The sequence below is a fragment of the Eleginops maclovinus genome, chromosome 10 (genome assembly GCF_036324505.1).
Source record: "Eleginops maclovinus isolate JMC-PN-2008 ecotype Puerto Natales chromosome 10, JC_Emac_rtc_rv5, whole genome shotgun sequence".
NCBI classification, from domain to species: Eukaryota; Metazoa; Chordata; class Actinopteri; order Perciformes; family Eleginopidae; genus Eleginops; species Eleginops maclovinus.
This window is the reverse complement of record NC_086358.1, coordinates 8,814,497-8,840,121: the sequence shown is the minus strand read 5'-3', so window position 1 is coordinate 8,840,121 and position 25,625 is coordinate 8,814,497. Positions and strand designations below refer to the sequence as shown.

At 40.3% G+C, this 25,625-nt stretch overlaps 2 protein-coding genes across 2 annotated transcripts in view; one reads left to right on the top strand and one right to left on the bottom strand.

Annotated features, from left to right (window-relative positions):
- afap1l2 (actin filament associated protein 1-like 2) overlaps window positions 1-20,578 on the bottom strand; it is a 30,355-nt gene extending 9,777 nt beyond the window's left edge. The window contains 5 exon segments of the mRNA XM_063893600.1: window positions 4,724-4,764; window positions 4,767-4,814; window positions 6,571-6,636; window positions 8,977-9,105; window positions 20,205-20,578. Coding sequence (XP_063749670.1) covers window positions 4,724-4,764; window positions 4,767-4,814; window positions 6,571-6,636; window positions 8,977-9,105; window positions 20,205-20,220 — 300 coding nt within the window. The 5' untranslated portion in view covers window positions 20,221-20,578.
- LOC134871018 (kelch repeat and BTB domain-containing protein 13) lies at window positions 2,087-3,737 on the top strand. Its single transcript, XM_063893602.1, has one exon. The coding sequence runs from the start codon at window positions 2,141-2,143 to the stop codon at window positions 3,656-3,658; it is 1,518 nt and encodes a 505-aa protein (XP_063749672.1). The 5' UTR covers window positions 2,087-2,140; the 3' UTR covers window positions 3,659-3,737.
- Window positions 20,579-25,625: the final 5,047 nt, after the last annotated feature.

Genomic DNA, 25,625 nt, shown 5'->3' with positions numbered 1-25,625 from the left:
GGTGAGCATACAGTTATAGTGACGCAGAGTTGTTTGTGTGATTAGCCTACAAAACTGAGATGTTAGCACTGCGGTTTAAGGAGAGTAACATCAGTTCTATATTATAAAGCTGTTTTCAGAATGCAAGTGTCAGCAAAAACTATTTTCAGAATCTAATATGACTGATTTTCTCTCTTCATTGCGATGCATGCCAAGCTAATTAAAAAAAACCCACATCTGACCTAATTGTAAACTGATGTTAGAAGTTTAAACTTATTTCCCTGGGTAAACACAGACTTCTCAGATATAGTTATGACAAATAACCGTCAAAAATGGCATTGCATTTACATGTGCCAGTGCGAGCAGAGCCATCGTTAATGAGAGCAGCCAGAATGTCTGCCATGAGAAAGGTCTTAAGTGACACTAATTTGTTTTGCTCTCACCACTCAATTTTTGTCCCAGAATCTTAGCAACAATTCTCATTACCAACACAACTTCGCCCGATGGATACTATAAAAGAGTTAAAAGGACACCAGTATGTTTAACTGGCCTTTTAGATGCAGGTCTAGTGTACAAAACAAGATGGACGGTGCCACTAATCAAAGTGGGAGTGGAATTAAGTCAGTTTCACAATGATGGGAATAAACAATACGTTGGATCAATGGAGCTAATGAAAACTGTGCCTCTGACTTTATTGATGTTAAATAAGTTGATTTAAATAATGTTAAACCTTGAAACTAAATCGCATCATATATAGAGGAAGGGATAGGGAATACAATATGTATGTAAATATGTGATGTTGTGGATTTAACAAAAAGAGATCTTTTGGGATTACATGACCCCAAAAGTAAGAGGAACAGCTTCAAAAGTTCAAGACCTGTGAGGGACTTCATAAGAAAAAATGTTTCCTGTGGGGAAAGTGACTGTGAAGTAGAAGTGCACACGTACACACACAACAGCACAGTGTAAACGGCTCCACAGTGAAAAAACAGCAGTTCAGGCATCTGTTATTAATTAAAACAAAGAGGCAGGCATTCCAGAGCAGCAGCAGCAGCCCCCCTGACCGCCCACCCACCCTTATCTCTATCTTCCTCCACATTTCACTCATCTAAAAAAAAATGAGTAATCTGCCTGTTGTTTGGGCCAAGGCTAAGGAGGAGTATGGCAGGCCATTCCTCAGAGCAGCTCGACTGATAGGAAGGGAAACTGGAAAAAGATGATGAGCAGTTTGCCTGTAAGCGTATTTCTTTAGAAGAGTCTGCAATTAATCCAGCACTAAACTATTCACTTTAGTCACTTATCAAACACACACCACAGAAACATTGGTTAAAAGGAATGGATGGAGGAGTCAGAGCATAAATAACGAAAGCAAGGAGAGGGGCGGCGGAGGAGTAACAGGGGTGTGGTGGAGGGGCTCAGAGTAAAGAGTGGGAAAAAGAGGCCAAAAAACGAAACATTTGGAGGAACATGGAAAATCCCTGGTTCCCATGCCAAGAATCCAGCACAGCACAGCAAAAACACACACACACACACACACACACACACACACACACACACACACACACACACACACACACACACGAGCCTGCTGGGAGCTATGAGCAAAGGAGAAGGTATTGATAAAAAAGAATCAGTTTCCGAAAGTTCTCTTGGCCTTTTTTATCCTTCCAGAAGTGTATCTTTTTGATCAGACACACTTGTATAAAATCTTCTGGGAATCTTTTATCTCCTGTATTTTGGTTCCCCCCCTATGTGTATGCATTCATTTTAACTGTATAAAATGGATAAAGTAAGATTGAAATTGTCATGTTAAAACTCAACTGGACCTGGAGGGGCAGTGCTGGCCGTCTTATCATGAATAATTCAGCGAATGCGTATGCTAGCCAATTATATTGCGGTTATGATAATGATCAGTTGCCGGCAGCCACATTACCGCTCAGTGTGCATGTCAACAGTTTTCCTTTCCCTGGCTGACGCTTGCGAGTGGCGCAGCTGCTATCTATAGAACAACTCTATTTACAGACCATGCAGACGGGACGCTATGGAAGTCTCACAAGCCTTTATTTACCGACCAGTTGTGGGGAAAACATGGCTAAACAACACTTGAGTCACACGCTGCATTGTCACTAGAGGAAGAGAACAGACCAGGGTTTAAGAGATCATGGAAGGGCCTGAAGGCCTGGGAGTCAACCGGGATATTCATGCAGGGAATGAGACCATTGATCTGGAGGACAGAGAGCACCAGGCGGGCTGGGTGAGAGTCAGGGTGGAAGAGAGCTGGTTCAATGTGGAGCGGGCCTTGCTTGAGAGGAAAAGCAACTACTTCACTGCCCTCTTTCAGTCTGGGATGACAGAAATTCATCAGGATGTGCTCCATCTGAAAGGTGGAGTGCGTGCAAGGGGTTTCCTCATCGCCCTTGCTGTCTGCAGGGGAGAAACCCCCTCTCTCGGTGACCCGGATGAGCTTGTAGAAGCCGTTGAGTGTGCAGCTTTCCTGCAGGTTGACTGCTTGGTGCAGCATCTTTGTGACATTATCGACTCAGACAACTGCTTCTTGCTTTACCACGCAGCCTCCGTCTTTGGGGTGCATGCACTCTATCACAATGCTGCCCTTTTTCTGTGTGATGCTTTTCAAGATTTGCAGGACGCAGCTGAGAATATGATTCCTGACGAACTGCTTCAATATTCTCAATCATTGTCTCCAGCTTCTTACATTGCTCTTGGCACGCACTCTCCTTCAATGGAAGGGCTGCACGACTCTTTTAGGGTGGTTTGCTACCTTGATGAAGAAGAAGGAGATTGGAAACATCTGACAAACCTCCCAAATCTCTGTAGCACCTCCATGGCGGGAGTTGCAGTGCTTGACAATCAATTGTACATTGTGGGGGGAGTTTACGGCTACGGTAAAGACACTGTGGACAGCAGCTTCTGCTACAACCCCGAGTCTGGGGTTTGGACTGCTCTTCCAGGTCCCCAGCAACTAAGATATGACTTCACCCTGCTGGGGCTCGAAGGACGACTCTATGCCATTGGTGGCGAATTCCAAAAACGGATGATTTCAACAGCAGAGAGTTACGACGTTGGAAAAGGAGAGTGGACATTTATAAAAAATGCACCCAGACCTGTTACATCTGCAGCTTGTGCTGTTGCAAGAAGGCGGATGTTTGTTTGCTTCTGGAAACCCCCAGACTCTACAGATATTTATGAATACATACCAGTGAGAGACGAGTGGAGACTTGTGTCCACAATGATCAAACCTCAGAGCTATGGCCACTGTATGGTAGCCCACAGAGACAATTTATATGTAATGCGCAACGGGCCTTCTGATGACTTTCTTCGCTGCCGGATGGATTGCTACAACATCACCACAGGCCAGTGGACAGCCATGCCTGGGAACTACATCAACAGCAAGGGGGCGCTGTTCTCTGCAATGATAAGGGGGGATTCTGTGTTCACGGTGAAACACATGCTCACTCTTGAATACTCCATCACTGGAGATGGATGGAAGCCCCGCAGGCACATGAAGGGGTTTCCAAAGAGTGGTTCACTTTGGACGTGTTTACTCAGGCTTCCCAAGACAGGGCCAGTTGTGCCACAGCTGGATGCAGAAGGAGAGGAAGACGAAATGACTTTGACAGACACATCTGAGGGATTTGTGGAAGCTCTACTGCAAATGTGAAACACTGCACAATTGGAAAACAATGTTTAGTTTTTGAGAGTTTCTAAGCTAAAATACTAAGAATTTTACAACACTAAAAGAAAAAGATTCTTCAGTCACAAATGTTTTGATGCATTCACCTTCCCATGCACACACACACACACACACACACACACACACACACACACACACACACACACACACACACACACACACACACACACACACACACACACACACACACACACACACACACACACACACACACACACACACACACACACACACACACACACACACACACACACACACACACACTAACATGCTGACACTACACATTTGTTCTGATTAGCAACAGCTGCTACTGTAGTTTATACTAGGGAGGCCACTGTGTGTGTGTGTGTGTGTGTGTGTGTGTGTGTGTGTGTGTGTGTGTGTGTGTGTGTGTGTGTGTGTGTGTGTGTGTGTGTGTGTGTGTGTGAATACAGAGTTCAAAGACACTGACGGGATGTCCTAAACCTCTCATTCTCTACGTTTTTCCTGAAGTCACACTGGGCCAATTCAGGAGCCAACGGCCTCCCAGCCGACATAAAACACACTACAGCTCCCTTACACACTCTTGGATACTCACTTTCCCAGGTTTGCTGCCCCGTGACTGATTAAATACCTGTTTCTTTGGAGAATACATTTCACATAGCCTCAAGCTTGTGACTGAGGGTTGTGGGAAATGTTTCTTGCTTGTATGGACACAGACTGAATTTGTTTAAGTACATTAAACATGTGATATCAATACATAGGAGTTCAGTTTGAACACTCAAGGTGCTTTCTCATAGCAATGTTCTTACTGTAACCAGAGACCAAAATGCTGTCAATTGCATTTAATATCAGAATTTCCTCTCCTTTTAGCATACCGTTGAAAATCATGTCTTCCACAGAACTCTCCCATGTACTTTATTGAGTTCAGGAGTTCTACTGGGGTCATTTGGGCTATTACCATTCCCACAACAGTAACAGGGTTTAAAAAAAGAAAAACCCATTCAATTTCATGTTAATCCACTCTCATGCAATCAGTTGGTAATCACTTACTGCTCTGGGGGGCGGCAAGTCAGGAAGGCTCTTCTGTGGACGGGGACATATTTGGCTGCTTTTCCATTGACCAGGGCATCTGATCTGTCATCTAAGTCACAAAAGTACAAAGAAGGATATCAGCCAATAACAGAAAACATTTATATTGGATGTTGAATGTACCTGGATAAAACAACTGTAAGGTCAAAATGTTGTAACACATTATTTCCAGATGTCTCCTATACATCCCGGTTTCTCCTAGTATCCCTAACTCTCACAGACCGCACAGACCCTTCATTGTTACATTACAGTGACCACATAACCCTAGTCAAGGGGAAGCATTTGTATGATAGCAACAACCCTATTATGCAAAACAAACACCACAGTTCAAGGTTGAGAAAATAGAAAAAGTCTTTGCATGAGAGATTTACTGATGGTTCTCAGTGGATTTCCCCCTTCATTAAGAATGGCCAGTTCTCTGTTGAAAATGAAGCTGCAGCAAGTAGACAGTTAGCTTGGCTAAGCATAAAGACTGGAAATGGTGGGAAACAGCTATCCTATATTTATACAATGTAGATATTACATGGGAATCATTGAGCTATAGTGGTGCTGGTAAGCATATTTGTTAATTTGGAGAAAATCAGGAAAATTGCTCAGCCCTGCAGCCAGTCTGTCTGTCTGCTAAACTAAGCTAACATTCAGCTGGCTGTTGCCCATACTGTACTGTTTCTCAGACCGCCTGGTTGACATGAGGAGTTAATCTATCACAATACTAAGCTATTTCCTGTCCCCTTAGACATTTAACCTAGTTTCTACTTGAATAGGTAGAGCTTGAGACACTTTAAAGATCCATTTTAAAATATTGTCTTATTTTTAAATATACACTTAACTACGAAATTGTTAAGCATTACATGGCCAAAAGAAAAAATGGCCTAGAGTTGTTCAGTTTTACATTATTGCAGGATAATAAGATATCCAGTAATGTAACTAAGTGTTTTTAATGTATTTACACTGTTTGACTGTCAGATTAAGTTGTAAACGTCTTTCTCCTGTTCCTCAACTGGGGTTCAGGTTTCAAAGGTCATTGATTGCGAAATTTAAATTCTCACAACTTGGACCACACTTTCCTTCAGTCTCTGTGAAAGAAACTTGTGGCTTTGCTAGTGTATTTACTGAAAGTATGTGCGTTAAGTCTAGCTCTTGCTGAAACCACATTCTTTATCAGTGTCCAAACCAAACAGGTTGGTGTCAAACGGTGGGGAGCTCCGAAGAAACAGGCAGGAAATGGTGGGTGAGAGGGGAGCTGAGGAGGGGGAGCTGCTTGGTGCAGCTTATTCTCATATCTGCTATACACTTGAATTATGTGAAATGCAAATGCATTGAAATGAAATATAACATTACAAGCATGCAACAGTGTTTGACTGGCTTGGACAACCTCAATATACCGAAGATTAGTTCCAGATTGCATAATATTTTTGACAAGGATACATGACATTTACATTAGCAGGCTACAGTAGCATGGTCATGATAAACTAAAATGATCATTTAGCAGGCATGGGTTAAATATTGGCCTACTGGTGTCACAAGTAGAAGTTAAAGGATACTAAATTAATTAAGATGTAACGTGTCTTTATCATTATTGTATCCAATGTACTAAATTTCAGGTCAATCCATCCAGCAGTTGGTGGTCCAATTTACATTCAACTCTATAGAGCCACATACTGTAGCTGGCGAGGCTCAAATTCCCCCGTTCTCATAAGAAAAGATACAACTCCTTTTTATAGATTATATTTCAGCTCTTATAAAGGGGGAAAAAATCATCATCACGTATCAGTATCACACATAAAGGAACCTTATGAAACTCACACCTTTGCCACCTTTGTCCTTTCCAGGAACAATTACTTTGTTCATGTAGATATACTCCTCGTCAGCCCCTGCATGGGGACAGAAAAAGATGGATAACATCAGCAATCTTCAGCGTCACGTTAAATTGAAGAACAAAAAAGAAATTCAATACTACTTGACAGGAAATGTAACCACCTTAGTGACAAACAAACCTTTACCGTATTTATCAAAAGTCTATGATTAAAAGGGGGAACTTCACCCAAACAAGTAGCCTATTGTGCGGACAGATGGGGCCGTTATTGACACCCACTCTTACCGTGGCTGGCATTCATCGGACATTAGTCAGAAAACTCATTGCCCACACAGATAGAGCACTGTGTCACTTTTTGTATCTTTGAAGTTTTGAGGATAGTACAACTAAATATATGATGGAGTTCCTGAACTTGTTCCATCTGCTGAGTCCAGTCCAAAAGAGTGTAAGCAAAACATAGGACAGCGGTTATATTTCCCCTCAGTATTTGCATGAAACTTGTATTGACAAACAATAATGACACCAGTATTTTATGATGCAATGAGTTTTCAGTTTGATAGCTATATTTCCTGGCAATATTAAAATATAATGTGGTTTCCTGTGACAAAAGCACAGAGAATCAGAAATGCTACACATAGTGAGAAGCTAGAAATTGCTGAACAAGTGATCAGAGCGGTCATTGGAGACTGAACTTGCCTTCTCTTTGCACTCAACTGTTTATGGGTCAGTGTGAGTATGAGATGATGAAACCTCGTGTAATACATTGATGCTGAAGTCAGCTTAGTGAGAAAAGGACTTTGTTTTGTTAAATGTTGGTCTTAGCATGGTGGAATAATTATAAACTGGCGAAGACGTCGCCATAACATTGCCACATAAACAGTTTGAATGTCTTTTCTTAAACAATAAACCGTGCGGTTTCAGGGTAGCAGGCTCCAGCTGGTTACACTGACTTTTTCTGGGAATTTGTTCTGGAGCTGCAGCACAGTTTTAAGGGAGGTTGTTTCATTGAATTAAATATTTTAGCTGACTAAGTTTATACCCTGAGAAGAAAATCAAACAAAACTCTAACCTTGTGTGATACTCTGGAGAAGCTTTCTCCTTTGAAATTGATATTGCGAGGTGAAACCAAACAACAGCAGTTTGAAAGTATGTTTTGCCTGTACAGTGAAAACAGATTTTCGTGGAACAGAGTTGAAATGCTATTTATAAGCTGCTGCTTAAAGGAAGTGAGCGTCCTCAAGGGATAAATGCAGCTTCGGAAAAATGATACAGCTTGGAGCCAGGAGAGGAAGTACGGAGACAAGTCCAGGACCTGAACATGGAAAAGAACGACTGCTGGTGTGTTTGTGTGAGCGCGTGAGTCATGTGTGCTTGTGTGAGATAGAGACAGACTGAGAATGAGTAGCAAAACTCATGCGGCCTTTTGCAATCTACAAATGGCAGTAAAATAATTGGGTCAATATAATAGTCCCCAGTATTTCGTTGTAAAACACATGAAGCAGATGTTTTCATAGCTCAAAGTAACGTTTCTTTACATCACACAAAGCTTAGATTTCTGAAGGAGCAACAGTCGTTTATTATTTCCGATTCATCAAAAACCTAACGGGGCTCGGTGTAGCACTAGTTCACATCGTAACTAACTTCAGGCACCATAAATCACATCAGCACACCAGCCGTTGCCACATTTCCATGTTGAGTGTCAGAGCCAGTGAGTAAGAACAACAAACTTATCTTTAGCTGTTTGACAGGAAACATTAACGGTCCATGCATCACTTTATAATGAAGTAAGACGCACTTTGCCTACATCTTGCTTGTAAGCTTTAGACTAATAACACCAAGCATTTACAAAAGAAAAGAAAATATAATTCTAATACTTTTGCAAGGGGAAGTAGAGTATTTAATTCAAACATCACAATGTGGTTTTAGGCAACCACCGTAATAAAAAAAAGGGTCACGAGAACAGTAGAGTTGGTTATTTGATAGCCGACATTGAATTGTGGGAAACGCAGCGCATGACCACATGTTGCATAAGGTGCTTTGCATAAACGCAGGCTTACTGCTTGAGTTTTTAAATGACCCATGTTTAAATATTTGTGGTTCAACCGCAACCAATACATGTTAAGTCATCACAAATACAACCAGTTTAAGAAGCAAATGAAAAGAAACACAGAGGAAATGTTTTAGACTACTCTCAAAACAACCAAGCTTTCAAAGGTAAATGGTTGGTATTTTCAATGTGCCTGCCTTAATTAATACAAAAGTGCCAATAGGATCTTGTATTTCTTGTAATCCACATAGTGGGTCTTTGAATACACTCTTTTAAACTACACCAAAGAGTAATGTCCATGGTGCTTTCCTGCAATTTTCCACAACCAGCAGTTATATTTTTCATTCATACCATTGGAGGAACTGTAGGACCGGAGGAGATCAGAGAGCAAGCCCTTCTGGATGGTGGCGTTCCCACTCAGGGTCTCCTTATCCAGGATGAGTAGGAAGCGGTGGAGCTCCATCAGGAGCTGGTCCAGCACTGGAAGCAGACAGAGGAAAAGGTCTCAGAGGTATAGCAAAGTCAAAATTCCTTTATGCTAAATAGTGTTACATGTCTCTAGCAGTGAGAATATAAAAACAATGGCTTGAGACCAGAGCTGTGACAGTTCCCATCAGCAAGAAAGAGAAGAGCTACGAGCGATATAAAGCCTGTGAAGTTTCCAGGCAGAGATATTTTGCACATTATACTTTAATTTATGACTGAAAGTTAAACTCAATGACTTTTCTTTTAACACTAAATTCGGCTGCTAGTTTGTTAGCTATTTCATTCTCACTGCTGGGAATTGGGCCCCAGGCTGTAAGCTGTATGCCAACATTTAACATGGGAGACACTCTTTGGTGGTTTTTAGCTGGCATCAAGTCGATAACCATTCAGACTTTGTGTCATTCAGTCTTAACTCTCATCCAGTTGATGTTGACAGCTACAAGTCTGTTTGAGGTTGTTTTGGGAGTTGTTAGGGTTTAGTGTAAGGTCAAGTCCAATGGAGGGAGGAGGAGCATGGGCCCTGAGTCGGCGGGGCCTCTGTGTCTGTGTCTGGGTGCAGCCCACACACATCCTTCAGGGGTCAGCGCTGAGCTCACAGCCCTCTCCCCTGTGTGGGGAGCTCTTTGTGCTTCCCTTCACTGTCTCTCGGCCTTATGAATAGGCCCCCTTGCTACAGTGGGCCTCAGTGTTTGAGCTTTTTACCGAAATACCGGACAGAAGGGGGATAAAGAAGAGAGACCTTATTAAAGGAAAAGGTGGGGCTAAGATCAGAGGGGATGTCATCCGGTGTCATACTGTTCTTCGATACTGGAATATATGAAATCACACTTACTACTTTTTCCTGTTCTTGTTTTCAGTCTGATTGATAGACTAGCTCATAGCCAATCTAAGCTACGTTTTCAAACTAGAACAACATTAGAAAGGCTATATATATACTTGTTGTTTATACTTTCAAATTCATTTAAAAAAAAATGTGTTTTACATTTAATGTCACAAAAGAAATGTAGCTAGTTAGATCCTATTACCGTAGCATCCAGTTACAACTTTAACAGCTAAATGCTGGATTAGGTTCCTAATACTATACAAGTGGTTAGCTAGTTCGCTGGACCTGCTAACAGTGCAGCTCATGTTGGAGCAGAATAGAATGTTTAATCCTGTCTTTGAGTACCAAACACAAATATTTGATAGTCATAAATACAATCAAATCCAAAATGAGTGTCTTCAAGTCTTTGTACCATTGAGCACCAACCTGCTGTAACTAAAACCCAAGTTAAAACAAACATTTTAGAAAAATAGAAACAGAAACTGACATTTAAATGTCAAAAACATCAGACTCTACTCAGTAATTGAACTCTACTCTACATTAATTATCACAACTTTCACAACTATTATAAGGACAGTAAACTTCTCCTCTCTGTTGAACCCTTTTTAAAACTGTCAGCTGGTCTTATTTAGTGGCTTCTTCCGGCTCAAACTGATAACTAGGCCTTGCGGGGGAGTACACTCATGCCCTCTCCCCTCCTTTCTACACTCCCTCACATCAAAGGACCTCTGCAAAGGGGAATAATTTCTGCAAAATACAGTGTCAGACCCCCTAAGCCTAGCCTTTCTGTGATGACGAAAGGCTTTCCCAAAACTACAAGCGAACGGGTTTGTTTTTAATGACTCCTGCTCAAGCTGAGTCAACGTCTGCTGAGAGGCCCTGTGGTGGGAGGACGTGCACGGTGGAAAACATCATTGGTTTGAACATATATAGACACCAACACACACATAGAGGATGTAAAGTAATTACAATGTTACTATGCTGATAAAACTTTTCATTACATGGTGAATAGTTGTTTAGCTGCTGATGTTTGCCTGCTCACTACGAATGTAAACATTTTCCGGTTTTGTCCTTCTTGTGTGTTTGCAGAGATTGACTCCGATGGCCTTTTGGTTTGGGGGACCCTGGGAAACAGAGTCAGCTGACAGGACAGGGAGGTCTGTTGCAGGCAGTCTCTGTGGGCTACAGGTTGGCCAGACGCCCACTGCACATCCAGTGAGTGACCGCAGCCTCCACAGCATAAACAATTCACTTCTGTTAAATGGCCGAAAGGAATAAGAGACCATCAGCCATCAAAAGTGCCACAGCATTTACAACTTAGGAAATACATTTCTGTGATGCAATTACAACTTGGGCAGATAAGATAAAAGAAAAGCTTAACCACAAAACTTTTGTTACAGTATCAGTTGATGGGATTTTCAAACACACAGAGAATTAGGGGAATTTCTCTTCCTCATGCCTGGGGTTGTACTTCCGGGTTTGCTTCAATACAATCTTGATTTTTTTGTTTGGTTTCTCACACACTTAAAATACCCATTGAAAGCGTGTTTGATAGTGCTCTGATATGTTTGTAGATCAGTAAGGTGTATTGTGTAGTGACTGATTCTCTTATCTCTTTATTTTATAGTGACAAAATTGTATTAACATACACAAAACATAGGTATTAAGATCAGAGATAAAAAACTAACAAATGCTTCCTGCGATATTTGTTTTAAGCTATTAAAGTTTTTTTTATCAGAGCTTGTCTCTATCTGTTTATCTTGTCTGGCCCTGGTTGTGGCTCATTGTTTAAATTAGGCTAATGTCAATTCCAAAAATAACCCACCAGAATCTATAACGTGTGCTTATATGTGCTTCCATCTGTGCATCTGGACTACAAATGATAGGCTACTCTTAATTTTTAACAACATCTGTTAACCTCCTGTCTGTCCTGTCAGGATGGGTATGACAACAAGGTCCTACTAAGAACTAACTGAAACAAATTGGTCAGCTAAGGAAGGGATTAGACCAAAATAGGACTCTGTTCAAAAGTCTGAATAGGAGCTTTTCATTCAAAGGAGGGAAGGAATTGAACTTGGGTCTGTCCCACAAATCTCCTTGTTAATTTTGACAGTCATCTGCTGAACAACAGGGTCTCTTTTGGGATTCTGGAGGCCTTTCTTGTTCTGAGAGGCTTGACGTCATGCATCAACACTGACAGGATACATCTTAGCAGAGACGGGTGAAAGCATGTCATTTTATTAAATTAACAAGGCAGGCCTGGCCTCTCATTTGAATTACACTGCTTCAGGGTAACATGTTTGGGCTAATATATGTCAACAAGTTCACAAAACACATTGGTTAAAATATAATCTGACAAGAATCTAATTTGCATTCCTTCCAAGCGGAGCATAAACTACAGCAAGTATCCATACTGATGGGCAATGAGTGTTTGGAAGGAACCCCTTAAGAATCCCTAAGATCATCATCCAAGTCCTCTTAATAGCAAAAAACCCTCAAATGTTTGCCACCACTTTTTTCAGTGTGACTGGTCTGTACTTCTGTCATGTTTCTTAAATCAAACTGGCCACATTTCCCTGTTTCCTCTCATAATTTCATCATCTTCCTCCATCTGTTTTACAAAACGAACTCCTGCATATCAATTCAGGCTCTAGGAAATATCCAGTTTTTCACTGATGCAATATTTCTGCTGCTTTTAAGAGAGTGTGTATACCTTTGATCAAAGCGACAAAAGACAAACTCTTTCTTACATGGTGATGCAGCATAGAGTATGACCGAGTTATGTTATCTATATCTTGTATGACATACTATCAAAGATCACAATAGTTAAAAACAATGCTGACTTTATACTGGGAACCAACAAACCACCGCAGTGTTAACGTGTTTAACATGATGAAATAATGATGGGACATCAAATTAGACTGAGCAAGCATTTTCTAAACTCATAAAACGTGTTTACACCACAACTATTAGCATTACTCACGATAGAAACTGGTAGTGTATTTAAATGTGATTTCATCAGTTTGGCAACCCACTTGAGCAGCTGCTTTGGTATTTCGTAAAGAGGAAACAGCCGTTTTAGACCAGTGATTGTCATTATGTTTTAGAGGAGTTCCCAGCAATATTATTTTTATTGCTTTTATGTTTCGGTTATTCACCCAAACTAAAGTGCAGTTATTCTGACCCGAAGTCAGAGTCAAACTGCTCAAGTTTAACATAAAACTTTAGACAGAAAGCACTGGAGTAGATTGTAACGATGCAATGGTACAATATTTTAGTCTGAGTATGAAAATAATCCAACATTAATGGAATACATTTAAAAAACAACGTTTGTCTTGCTTTTTTTTTCTACAGATGACTAGCAAGTAAAGGGTTGGTGCTACTTTGACCCAATGTGTGATTGGTTGGTAAACTTTAATTTTCTGTTGACTATTTCTAATGAGATTCATTTAAATGTTGGATTATAATTTGTGATTCAAATTCAAAAGTAGACACACTTACACAATTCTATTTTTAAAAGAAAAGATATTGGCCTACCAAAATGAGTCAGCACTGAGTCATCCTAGTGTCATTTTTTAACTGACAATGAAAGAGATACAACTCCAGGTAAAAGGGAAGTGGTCGATAGAATGAGAATTGGAACCATTGACCGAACCTGACAGTTAAGGTTTGGGAGTATACACCAAAAGTTTCAAGCTATTTTCAGTATAGTAAAGCACAAAGTTTTATACCCTATCGTCTGACTGTTACATGCCAAACTTTTAGGGGAATACACTGAATGACCCCTTGTTTCAATGCATCCAAGTGAGAGCAGTAGCCACGTAGAATTGGTTTGTTCTACTCTGGCCTGACTCTGGTGATAAAGAAGATAATTGGCTCATGGCAAGGGTCAATAAAGGACAAAACACTGATTTGATTGGTGTTTGATTCCGATTGGCAGGCACTGGTCTGTCTCCCTGCTGCATGCTGGGTTCAACTGTGGGGCAGGGACATGCGTGGACATGGCTCGATTAATCCAAGCTGTGTTTTGGTGTTATTGCCTTAGAAACCCAAATAAAACTTGTCAACTTGATGATTTAAAAGAAGAGGCTGCATGTGTCTGATAGCAGCTGAAAAAAGATTGACACAAAAGAGGAGTGAAAAGAAGAAACATATAAAAACTAGGGACAAATGGTACAGCAAACAATATAGGTAATAGGAAAGTCCATTTCACAAGGGCTTAAGTCAATAGTTTTAACAAAAGGTGGTTTTGATAAGTTTGAGAGCAAGAAACATCACATATAATGAGTGTAGCCGATGTTGTTAACCCATGTTTATCTGGAACAGCTGGTACTGTTACACTTTAAGACTTTGCCCCAATAAAAAGCAAGAAATATTGATCTTCTTCGCAATCTTATGGTAAAGAAATCTCAAGTGTGGCAAATACCACTTACTTCCTTAAAAGTAATATTTCTCACCATGATCCTCAATGCGAATCAGAGACGACAAAATATAGATTGATTGAGTATAGAGACGATTTGTCATGACTTGCCTTGTACTGTATTTCCAGCCGCACATTACATGCTCTCTGAATATTAGCCTGCAGGACAAACGTCAAATATTACCACTTTATATATAATTGATATATAATATTTTCAGTTGAAATTCTTGACACACACACACGGCAAACATAGTGTCGTTTTAGATTCCTTACCACACTGTGATAAACTCTGCATGTCAGTCCCTCGACTGCAGCAGTCATTTTACCCTCCGGCTCTCTCTGTCACTTCTCCATTTTATTTTGTTTTCTGGTAAAGATTTATATTTATATGCAATAGATGCGTACTGTGACAGTATCAGTCTAGAAATGATTTGCTGTTTATATCTTTTTTCCACTTCATTATTAAGGTACTTCAATGTGCATTAGGTGGAAGTGCATCAGTGTTTGCAAGTTTCCTAAAATGTCATTCAATCATAGCCATAAGAAAAACATACTCAAAAGTCATCATCTTAAATCAATAATTGCTGATTTGGAAACACATTTGGCATGGTTAAATTGTTAAAATGGTTCAAAAATCCAATAATGTCAGTCTTGTTGTTGTTGAGGTTGGAAAGGAGGTCGTATACTAGTGACAGGAAGTTGTTTTTACACTGTGGGAAAAATGCAATGCAGGAGGAGCTTGAAGTTGTCCAGTGGTTTGGTCATGGCAAAAGATTTAACTGGATTTCATGCTGCTGCAGCTTGACGCACCACTCAACTTGTCGTAGACCAGAGAAGAGGAACTCAGTGGAATCAGTTGCTCTTTGTTTGGTGCTTGTCATGAAGCCTCTTTTGATCTACTCTAGTACAGACTGTTTTGACTCTTTCTTTATTAATGTTTCTTGAGATTTCCTTTTTGGCCAATATAAAAATATGATACATAAAATATGAACCAGGCTTTTATGTAAGTATGACCATAAGCAAATAAACCAGAGCTCCAATGTCATATGAGGAACAAGATAAAAGGGAATCGGCTTAAGACAAAAGAGTCTTTGGGCAGCAACTGTTAAAACAATGGCTATAGGCTAGATTGAAGTGTTAGCTTTTAAGTTACAAATACGTCAGGAAGAGTCATTCTAAGCGTACTTCCCACTTTCTTTTTCAAGTTGACCCTCTTTCATTTCCCCTCCGTCCCAACTATTGAATCACTTCTTTATTCATCTCACGCTTTATCTTTCCCAACACCCTTTCCTTTTCTCCCTGTCTTTTAGTCTTTAGATCTGTGTCTCGGTGATATCGAGCCTTACAGCTCAGCCCTTGGAGGAACCAGATTTTATAGCCGAAACATGGTAATGGGCTCTTAAAATCCAAATAAATCTTTTGTTTTTTTTAAAAGGAAGGAGCCATGGTGTACTCTAGCAACTTCATCTTGATTAGGATGCAGCGCATGTTACTGTAGTCCCTGCAGATGAATGCTTGAGCTGGAAGTTCAACATTCTGGCTTAGTTGATGACATGAAGTTTGTGTATGTGTTTTAGAGTGTGTAAAGAGCAAAGTCAAATATGTGGGAAGTGAGAAAAGAGCCAAATTAAAATTAAGTTTGGAGGCCAGAATCTGCCATTTATACTATTCTTATTAAAACAAATAAGATTAATTTACATATTTTGGAATTATGTAACCTGCAACTGCCTTGGTTAAATTGCAACTTTGAAACATGTTGGCAGTTATTAATGCATATTATCATATTTGACTGTACTAACTGGAAGGTGAATAATGCTGAAGTATGGCAATCACTGCTGTACTTAATCAAACATGAGAGTTCCCTTATTTAAACATCCAAACCAAGTAAATATACCAACAGCATTGACTTATATCTGCAGTACAACATGCAGATAAGTCAATGCTGGTTCTTTTGCCATGAAATCATAATATTGTGCCTCCTCCAGACACAAACTCTATAACTCTTTCCCTCCCATGTTGCTCACAAACACACACAGAGATGAAAAATGTGTCAGCCCTGGGCCATGGTGCAGAAGAGGCTCAGTGTGGTTCCACTTCCTCCTCTTAAAGCAGCACCCTGCCAACATCCCTCCTTCAATCTTCCCCTCTGCTTACGTCCCCTCGCTCCACAGGACCATAGCCACAGCCAAATGCAGATATATGCAGATTCACGTTTAAAGAAAAGTTACGAGGCTCCGCGCTCTTGGCTTGACGAGAAAGAAAGCGACAGACTAGAAGCAGCTGCTGACAAATAAAAACTAACTAGCAATGCCGCCTCAGAGTCACCCACATGAAAGCCTCTGTGCTCAGTTATTATCCCACAGATAAGTGGCCAGGGCTGCAGGGAGAGTAAGATCTAGTGAGTGTGCATGTGTGTGTGATTACAAGACAGTAAGCTCCTGTTCTAATCAACCATTTCCTTCTACCTGGTGAGAAAGAAAAACAAAAAAAAACACAATACAGGTCTGATCCAGAGCTCCTGTATCCAATAAATAAGGCCACGTATGATGTGTTGTAAATGAACAGGAGCGAGAGCCAGAGGGCGAAAAGGCTTTAACTCACGTGGAGTTCTGCACTGCCACAGATCAGGAAGACCGTCTTTCTTTTCATCATTTTTATAGCCCAGTCCAGCTTCCTGAATTACCCGCACTCCACTCAATCCCCGTTGGCAAGTTCAGCCCATGACACACACACACACACACACACACACACACACACACACACACACACACACACACACACACACACACACACACACACACACACACACACACACACACACACACACACACACACACACACACACACACACACACACACACACACACACACACACACACACACACACTGAAGTGAAGCGGGAGACCCCATGCCAGCCCTGATGTCCTAAAACTAAAAGTCCGCCTCCGCTGAGCTTATGCAGGGTCAAACCCACTAAACCCACGGACTCTGTCACGTCGTCATGCTCCAATGAAAGCACTTTTGACACTCCAATTTTCAACTGATTTTACAGAAAGTGCATAGTTTATTTTGACTGGGAGTGATTTTGACTGACATGATCCCTACAGTTCCCAGACTGTAGGCCCTAAAAGCCAGCAAGTACTGGCATACGCATGCTAATAAAAGTGAGAATAACTTTTAAGCAACAAGTGGTTTTCCTCAATACATCAAATAATATTGCACACAAACATTTTATGGTTTGAAACCATGACCATAATAATGGTGCTGGTGATGGTTGAAAGTTGCATTTGAGCTTTATATTCTTTATTGCCAGAGAGGCTGTCTTAATGCATTCATATCCTTCCTGCCACAACAGATAAAAAGGCCTGCAGGCAAAATACTTAATGAAACTTTACAAAAAAAGATATCTTATCTAATTTCCCAGATTCACGCCTCGTGTTTCAAGCGAATAATCCACTTCAAAAATGCCCATTAATACATCTGTCTATCTGCCATCGTTTATCTCCTTTTTTTTGGCAGCGATCACAGTATCAAATTATTGTTGGAGAAGGCAATTTAGAAGAAAAGGAGTCATCCTCTTAGAGCCCATCGCTGGGTTGTTGTTTTTTTTGGGGGGGGGGACCCAGCCGCAAAGAATGTGCAGCCAGCACAGTGAATTCAACATGCTTTACCCAGAAACTGTTAAGATCCATAATAACATGGAAAGCAAAACAAGCAGGGGCATGAGGTGGAAGGCACTGATTGACAAGGAAATGGAGATAATAAATACTGGAGAGGATCTCACCAAAAGGAAAAATAAACACACTTTTCCATTCCCCTTAATTGTTATATTTAAGGAAATTACAACTATGTATATTATATTAAGGTAATCTGTAATCCGTCCTCTACTGATACAATTGTTCATTGAATATCAGAGATCCTGGTGGTTTCACTAGTGTGATCTCCGTCCCAGAAAGAGTGAAGATCAGTGGCTGTAGAAAGTTGTTTATCTGGGATGAAACCTGCATGAGTCAGGTTTGAGAGAAACTGATCATATCGAGAACACTAAACAATGCTTTCCCTTGTCTTGTCTCTCCCTGCATTTTCCCAGGTTTCCCTTTATCGTACCTCCTCCACTTGCTGCCTGTGGCTGATAGTATCTAATTCGGTGTCCTGGTGCTGCTGCATACAGCTGCCAGAAGAAGACAAACTAGTTTTTATTCCAACCCCACACACACTACCTCATTCTCTGCACCCTCTGACTGCCAGGTGTGGGATCATTGACCTGCATCACTGCACCTGCCCTCAGCTCTCCTTTACTCATTGGAACTACTGCCTAAAATACAATAGTGGTGCACAATAGTCCTATTTAGTAATCTGTTGATCAGAAACAAATAATGCTACAATTCCCACCTTTGAAAACCACTCGAGGATCTAAGATGGCCCATGTTGTATTAGTATATACAGTAAAACTGTTAAAGATACAGCAAAGTCAACAATTTAGATCAGTGCAATATTTTTAACGCTGAAACAAGGAGTTAAGATGCATCACTCCCCTACATTCTGTCAAAATGAATGTATATCCTAAGATATTGCACATGATAAGGGCTGAAACTTTCCATTATAGCTCTTATTTTCTAAGTAGACATATGGTTTAATCTACAAAATGTCAGAAAAAAAGTGAAAATGTCCATCGCAATGCACAATGATATTTAATTTACAACAAGAGAAAAGAGAAAAGGTTGCACAACCTCAAATTTGACAGGCTGCAAGCAGAGAATATTCTCCTTTTTTGCATGAAAATGATTAATTAATGCATATTAGTTCATTGCCAGTCGTCTCAACAATTCATTGACTTCTTGTTTGATGGATGGATCATGAATGAACAAATAGCAGCTCTGGCTTCCACTCTCAGAGACTGTGGGAGTAAACAGACAGGGCTGCTGGTCAGCTGGAGATCGGGAATGTTGCAGCAAGAATTTCAAATGGTCCATTCCAGTTAGACTAGTCACTATTGTTTTCAGTCCAGCAAGCTGCTTCACCCAGTAACCTCACCCAGACCATCTCTGGTGTGGGTGAGGTAACTGGATTAAGTGTTCATGATCCAGATGTCATGTTTCTCAGCTCCAAAGATGACTGGATAAAGTCTCTTCTAACCAGCCTATTTGCTTGTTGTCTTTACATGTTTTGACAGCAAGATGAGGTGCATTGCCTGGCTGATCTTTTTGCCAATCCAAAAAGTCCTTGCTCATCCCTCATGGATAAATAACCGCAGGAATTTGAGAAATGCTGTGAGAACAATGTTGCTGCTATTGGAATTCATCAGTAGCCACAGTGATAACTATTTGATAGAGCCCACTTGGATGGGGAGGCGGTTAGGGATAAGCCACAAATCTTCATATCCTTGGTGGCACACAGGGTGCATTCAACTCTGACTCCGAGGACACATTACCTAAAGGCAGCTTACAAGTTTGACAAGACAGACTGGCAGTTTTTTGCTTACCCTCAATAACCCACCATGAGGAATTTTAATCATGCAGTATTAGTGGCAGGTGACCAATACCAAAGCTAAGCAAAAGAAAACAATGTTCTGACCAACCATACTAAAATCAACTTCAAGATGTACATGATGTTTCCAAATCATCAAAACAAGGAATAAATAATATGTCTTCCTGCCCAATTCTGGCAAAGTAGGACTCTAATGCATCCAAAGTCAAAAAATGTCAAATGTAGTGTGTTTTTTAAATGTGTATTACGTTGCAAAATGGTTTAAAAGCAGGAATTTTTGGAAAGATGCATTGTCAGCGATGACATGGAGACACTCGAGAAGTCAGTAACTCATGTTTTGACACAAAGTTACAAAACTCTTACCTTTGTGCTTCTCCATTCCCTCGCCGTTTCACCTTCTAGTCCCCCGCTTTCCTCCTCTCATAAAATCAAACAATCCCAAAAGTTTGCTGATAGGTTTCTGGGTGATGGGACGGAGAAATTCTGCGGAGTGTAGCCCGACGCTCCCGTTTTCAACAATACACACAACACACACACAGACACACAGACACACACAGACACTGGCTGACTGAGTGAGTGACTGCTGGCTGGGGTTATACACGGAGAGATTTGACGGAACAACAGCGCTCTCCTCGTCTTCCTCATCTACTTTTGCCGCACCTCCTCCCAGATGCAGCATCCACACTGCCACTCTGTGACTCCTTCAGGTTTCATTCAGGTTCTCCCTCATTCGGGTCGCATTTTGGGGCGTATTTTTGTGTGTGGGATCTTTAATCATGTTTGGTTTGTTTTCTGCGAAAAACCTGTCCCCTTTGGTTTAAAAATAAACCCATTCGATCTTTGAATGTTAAGACTGGAGAGTTATGTGACTATCCTGTCAGAAATAGGCGGCGGATGTTTGTAAAAAGTCGGAAACAACACAGTTCGTCGTTGCCAGATGAGACAGAAAGAAAGGAAAGGGTGTCTAAATAGTGCCTGAGGAAAACACTGAGATATCGATAAAATTACCCAAATGCAGATTTATTTCAGAAGAAGAACTGGATGAGTACTGTACTTTCAAACAATAAGATAAGTGCTGTTATCTGCCCCGTGGGAGTAGCGTGGCCGGGTGGAGGTATGAGAGGAATGTCACGCAGAAATCGCAAACACTCTCAAGAGGAGGATTAAAACGCATGACGTACATGCCAATGTTTTGTATAAAACCATCAGCTGGCTAACTATTTTATATTGAAACATAGACTACCGGGCTCATGGGAAGGAACAATTAGGTTCAGTAGCAAAAGAGCAAGCCCAATTTTTCATGATTATGGTTATTGTACCAGTCACGCCCAAAATAACCCACAGATAAGGCAGGTTGGTAACCTGACGCTGGTTAATGATTAATGATCTTTTTATGATGTTAGCCAAAAATTAGGATTTAGATTCTTCACTGAAGTAAACTTTTATTTACACTGGACATACTCTGCTGCAAAAAAAAGTCCTGCATTCAAAACGTAAGTTGTATGTAGGTAATATAAACACTTACATAATTTATGAAAAGTAAAAGTATTCATTGTGCAGTAAAATGTTACATACAGCTTTTAGCACCAAAAGAGATTTCAGCATTTCATCCTTTCACAGATTCCCCCATCCTCTTGTTTATTTTTTAAAAAATTATTACATACAGTCATTGGGTGCTTCGGCTCCTAGTCAATGGTCACAAGGCCCCCTGAAGAAGTCGCCAATCATTGGGGTCAGACGAGGTAAAGATCCAAAATCAACATCGACACAGTGTAGATTGAGAACAGAACCAAGGTCTTTCCTGATGCACAGTAATGTGACAGTGCTTGGCGCTAAAAAAAAATGCAAGAAATTATGAAAACGTGATTATTGTCAGCTTTTATGAATTAAACACAAAAGCTGACTTTCTAGACTCACACTTTTGATGATGATTTATTCTTAATTCGTTCAATGCCAAGATTCCAAGAAAAGAATTGCAACTAATATTACTATAAACAAGCAGTTTTGCTATTTAAACCTGCAGGCAATCCTATACCTATGTGCTTATCTTTACTTTCCCATGTCTGGTTTCTCTGAACCTAAAAATGTGTTCTGAGACTTTGCCACTGGGTATATCTTTTTTTCAGGATGTATCTCTTTAATAACACAGCATGAAGTTTCAGTTTCATTTAAAATCTGAATCAATACTCTTGTCAGTTAGGACTAATTGACAATACAAATGTGTAGGATAAGCTGGAAAAGCAATAATAGATAGGTTTTTGGCTGAATGCTCTCTGTTTTCATCTAAAACTCCACAGGGTCTGTTTTTTTGTAAAATGTTTGCACAGTTTAAAATCTGAGGACAAAATCTGCGTCTATGTTTAGCAACAAAGGCTATTTTTGTTTTTTTCTGTGTCAAACTATTGTTTCCAAAGACAATAAATAAATATAAAGCAAAATATGCACTTGACTTTTCTCATCCTATTCCAGTGTAACCCAAATGCACAGAAATGATTCAATTATTTGCCCTGAAGCTGTGCAAATTAGTCTGATTCTCTGCTCAGACTTAACGGTTCAGCTAAAAGTCAATGAGTGATGTCACAGTTTTTCTACACTTTATCATGTAGCCTTGAGCAAATGGGCAAAGTGTGAATGTGAGTCAGGCATGATGGCTCAGCATGAGTCGGATACAAGGGTGGTCTTTCTTTGGCTTTGGCTTTGTCCACTGCAAAATAACTGTCTTCATAATCCAGCAGGGGAATTCCTATTGTGCAGCAGACCTTTGGAATCCCCTGGCTGTACGGGAGGTTTCAGGGTTTGGGAACATTCAGAGTTGAATTATTCTGTGAGGAACATTGATGCTAAAAGTTTCTGATTGAGTCAGACACACTTTAAAAATTATAATATTGCATTTTTGTGTCAAAGGTGCAACTGAGGAGTGGGCTTCTCTCCTCTTCTCCACTGCTGATTGGAGCACAAAGAGCATTCCTCAGCTGTGAATCAGAGGACAAAGGTCACTGACTCAACTCCAAATTAGCACTGGACCCTCTTTGATTCAGAGGGCCTTTCCCATGTTTGCACACATACACACAGAGACATAATGCGCCCCCAATCCCCCTGAAAAGAGACCCCCATTTATTTAGGTACTTTCATATAGTCCAAACTCTTCTCCCACGTCTGGGAATTTCCAAAGAAAGTTGAATCCACTGACTCTGCTGCACCTCCCTGTTGTTTTAAGAACATTTTGACCAAGAATGCGGAGGGCACTGGCTTCAGACATACTACACCATGTAAAGATGGTGCTGGTTTCACTGCACCACTGAGGTGTGTGTGCACCTGACTAAACGGCAAGAGGCTCTCCCGTGGCTTGAGCAGGAGAGTGTTAAGTCATAGCGCGATAATATTGTTCTTAGTTCATGTGTGCTCGGGTTCACAGTAACCTCTGTGGAAAATAAACAAAGGCTCTTCAGATTTCAAAGTGTGTGTGTATGACTCATGTGAGGGCTGAGAAAATGTGGAGGCAATAATGTTTTGTGACAGCTTAAATCTTGCCTGCCAGGTAGGTTTTGTTTGGGGAACGCTGAGATGGATTGGAGTATTCAGGTCACCTCACAGTCAATAACGGAAATAAGAACTAACAGATGTATTTAAATAATTCCAGAACAAACACATGCTTTATTTCTTTGTCACTAATACTGTGTCAAACTTTTTTTTGCCTTTGAGTCTACATGAAACAGGATGTATGCTGCATAACTCCAATTTCTTTGAAAAATAATATTAATATCTATAATACAATAAATACAACATTTTCTCTCATAACTCATAGCAGAAGCTTTCACACTTTTTGGAGCTGATTATAGCCACACAAAGACTTCCAGCTGTGAAAAAGAAAAAGGTTATCCCAGCAGAATCACCATGACAACATGTGAAACAGTGTTCACAATGCCCAGTATTTCCATTAATGTTTCTTATTGTGTCTGCAGTGCAGCTTCAAGATATATTTCTAGATGGTCTTTAGTTTATGGAGGGTTTTATTTAATTCCTCTTTAGTAAAAATATAATCTTAAGGTGTCTTGTGTTTGCTCATATAGTAACAAAAGCGTGGCGCCATCTCAACAGACCATCTGGTATCAAAAATTGTGAGAAAAAAAAAAAAAAATCTCATCTGCTGCACATATTGAGATGGATATCAATGACAAGGTCCTGTATCATGATGGAATATTCATTTGGCATCACTCTTGCCACACGATAATACATTTGTAGTCATACCGCTTCTGACGAGAACACATTTTGACATGCCACATAAATAGCCCAGGTGCTATTTAAATCAATAATGGCTTTATCCCATTTAGGTGCCTCACTCTCTGGTTACTGGTTTTGTGCATGCTGACTGTAACACTGTCAGTGCTACTGGGACTTGTCCGAATAGAACCTAGACATGGCTAAGGTTCTTGTAGCCTAACATCCAGGCTATGACTGTACAACAGTATAACAGGAACCTTGCTAAGTTAGTCCTGCTCTATTCCTTCGGACCAAAAGGCTGTAGTTTTGGTGTATAATGAAGTAAAGTGTGTACCCCACTGTCTTACATGTGTGGGTCCATGCATGTGCAACATTGCCACCTGCTGGTGTAAACATAGAAGTGTGGACAGCTTCAGATTAATGAAAATTCAAACGAACAAAAATTATAAATAAAGACTATTCATGTATGATTATTGCATAATTGAAATGTAATTGTGACTTATCTGGTACAGAGAGTAATATACACGTTTGCATAATGCATAAGAAGAATGAAGCATTTGTTATTTTCAACTGCCTATAACAATCGGTATATGTATGATAGACACAAACAGAAGCACATGTCAGACTTATCTTATCCCTGCTGCTTGATACATTTGCACACTCCACCAAAGCACAAATCTGTCAGACTTGGCAGCTGGCAGCACCCTGACAAGCTTTTATCACAAACACAGATAAGTGTTCTCTTAGACAGATGTACTGCATCTTATGTGAGAGGGCTGTACAGGCACAATAGAGCTTCCTCAAACAAAATGAATGATAAGAGACTTCATTGAAAAGTGCCTGTCCCTCCTTGACCTTGCTTTACAATGTTGTGATAATTTCCTGAGGTGTTCCACGACTGCATGAAGGATTAGAATATCATTTCACAAATTGAAATGTAAATGTCATGCTCTTAAAAATGCAGATGCAGAAGTTCATCCTTTCTGCTTTACTCAGGATCAGCAGGGCAATGTTAGCTGTGAAAATTACGTCCTCTTATAGCAACCATGAACTTGCCTGCGACGATAATCGCCGACTATGTTGTGACATCATCATTATTATTCTTATGTGATGAATGGGTTGACATTTGTCACTGTCACTTCCCTGGTAATGGTGATCCATTATGTGCCATTAAGAGCCAAAAATGTATGAATTTCAAATTGATAAACATTTTTATGTAAATGTACACTTATTTCACTAAACCAGTGCATGCTTTAACTCTCAAACAGAGATGACACAATGTCTTAAACAGCAGAGTTTACAAAGATATACTGGAGATTTTCAATATTGGGGAATCTAATGTTAACATACAAATAGGCAATTTGCAATGGATTGTTTACGCTACTTTTCATATACAGTACAGGATATGTATATTTTTTGACCTGGAAGACTTATGACACTTCCAGTTTTGATGTTCCGCATTAAATATTTTGGAGGGTTTTTGTGAGAATGTCCCTTTAAATAAAACCCGTCCCCAGTACGCATGCGCATCCTCTGTTTAGTTTTCTCCAACCTGATGAACTG

What these genes read in the sequence shown, in the direction of transcription:
- LOC134871018 (XM_063893602.1), top strand. Translation starts at nt 2,141, where the DNA reads ATGGAAGGGCCTGAAGGCCTGGGAGTCAACCGGGATATTCATGCAGGG.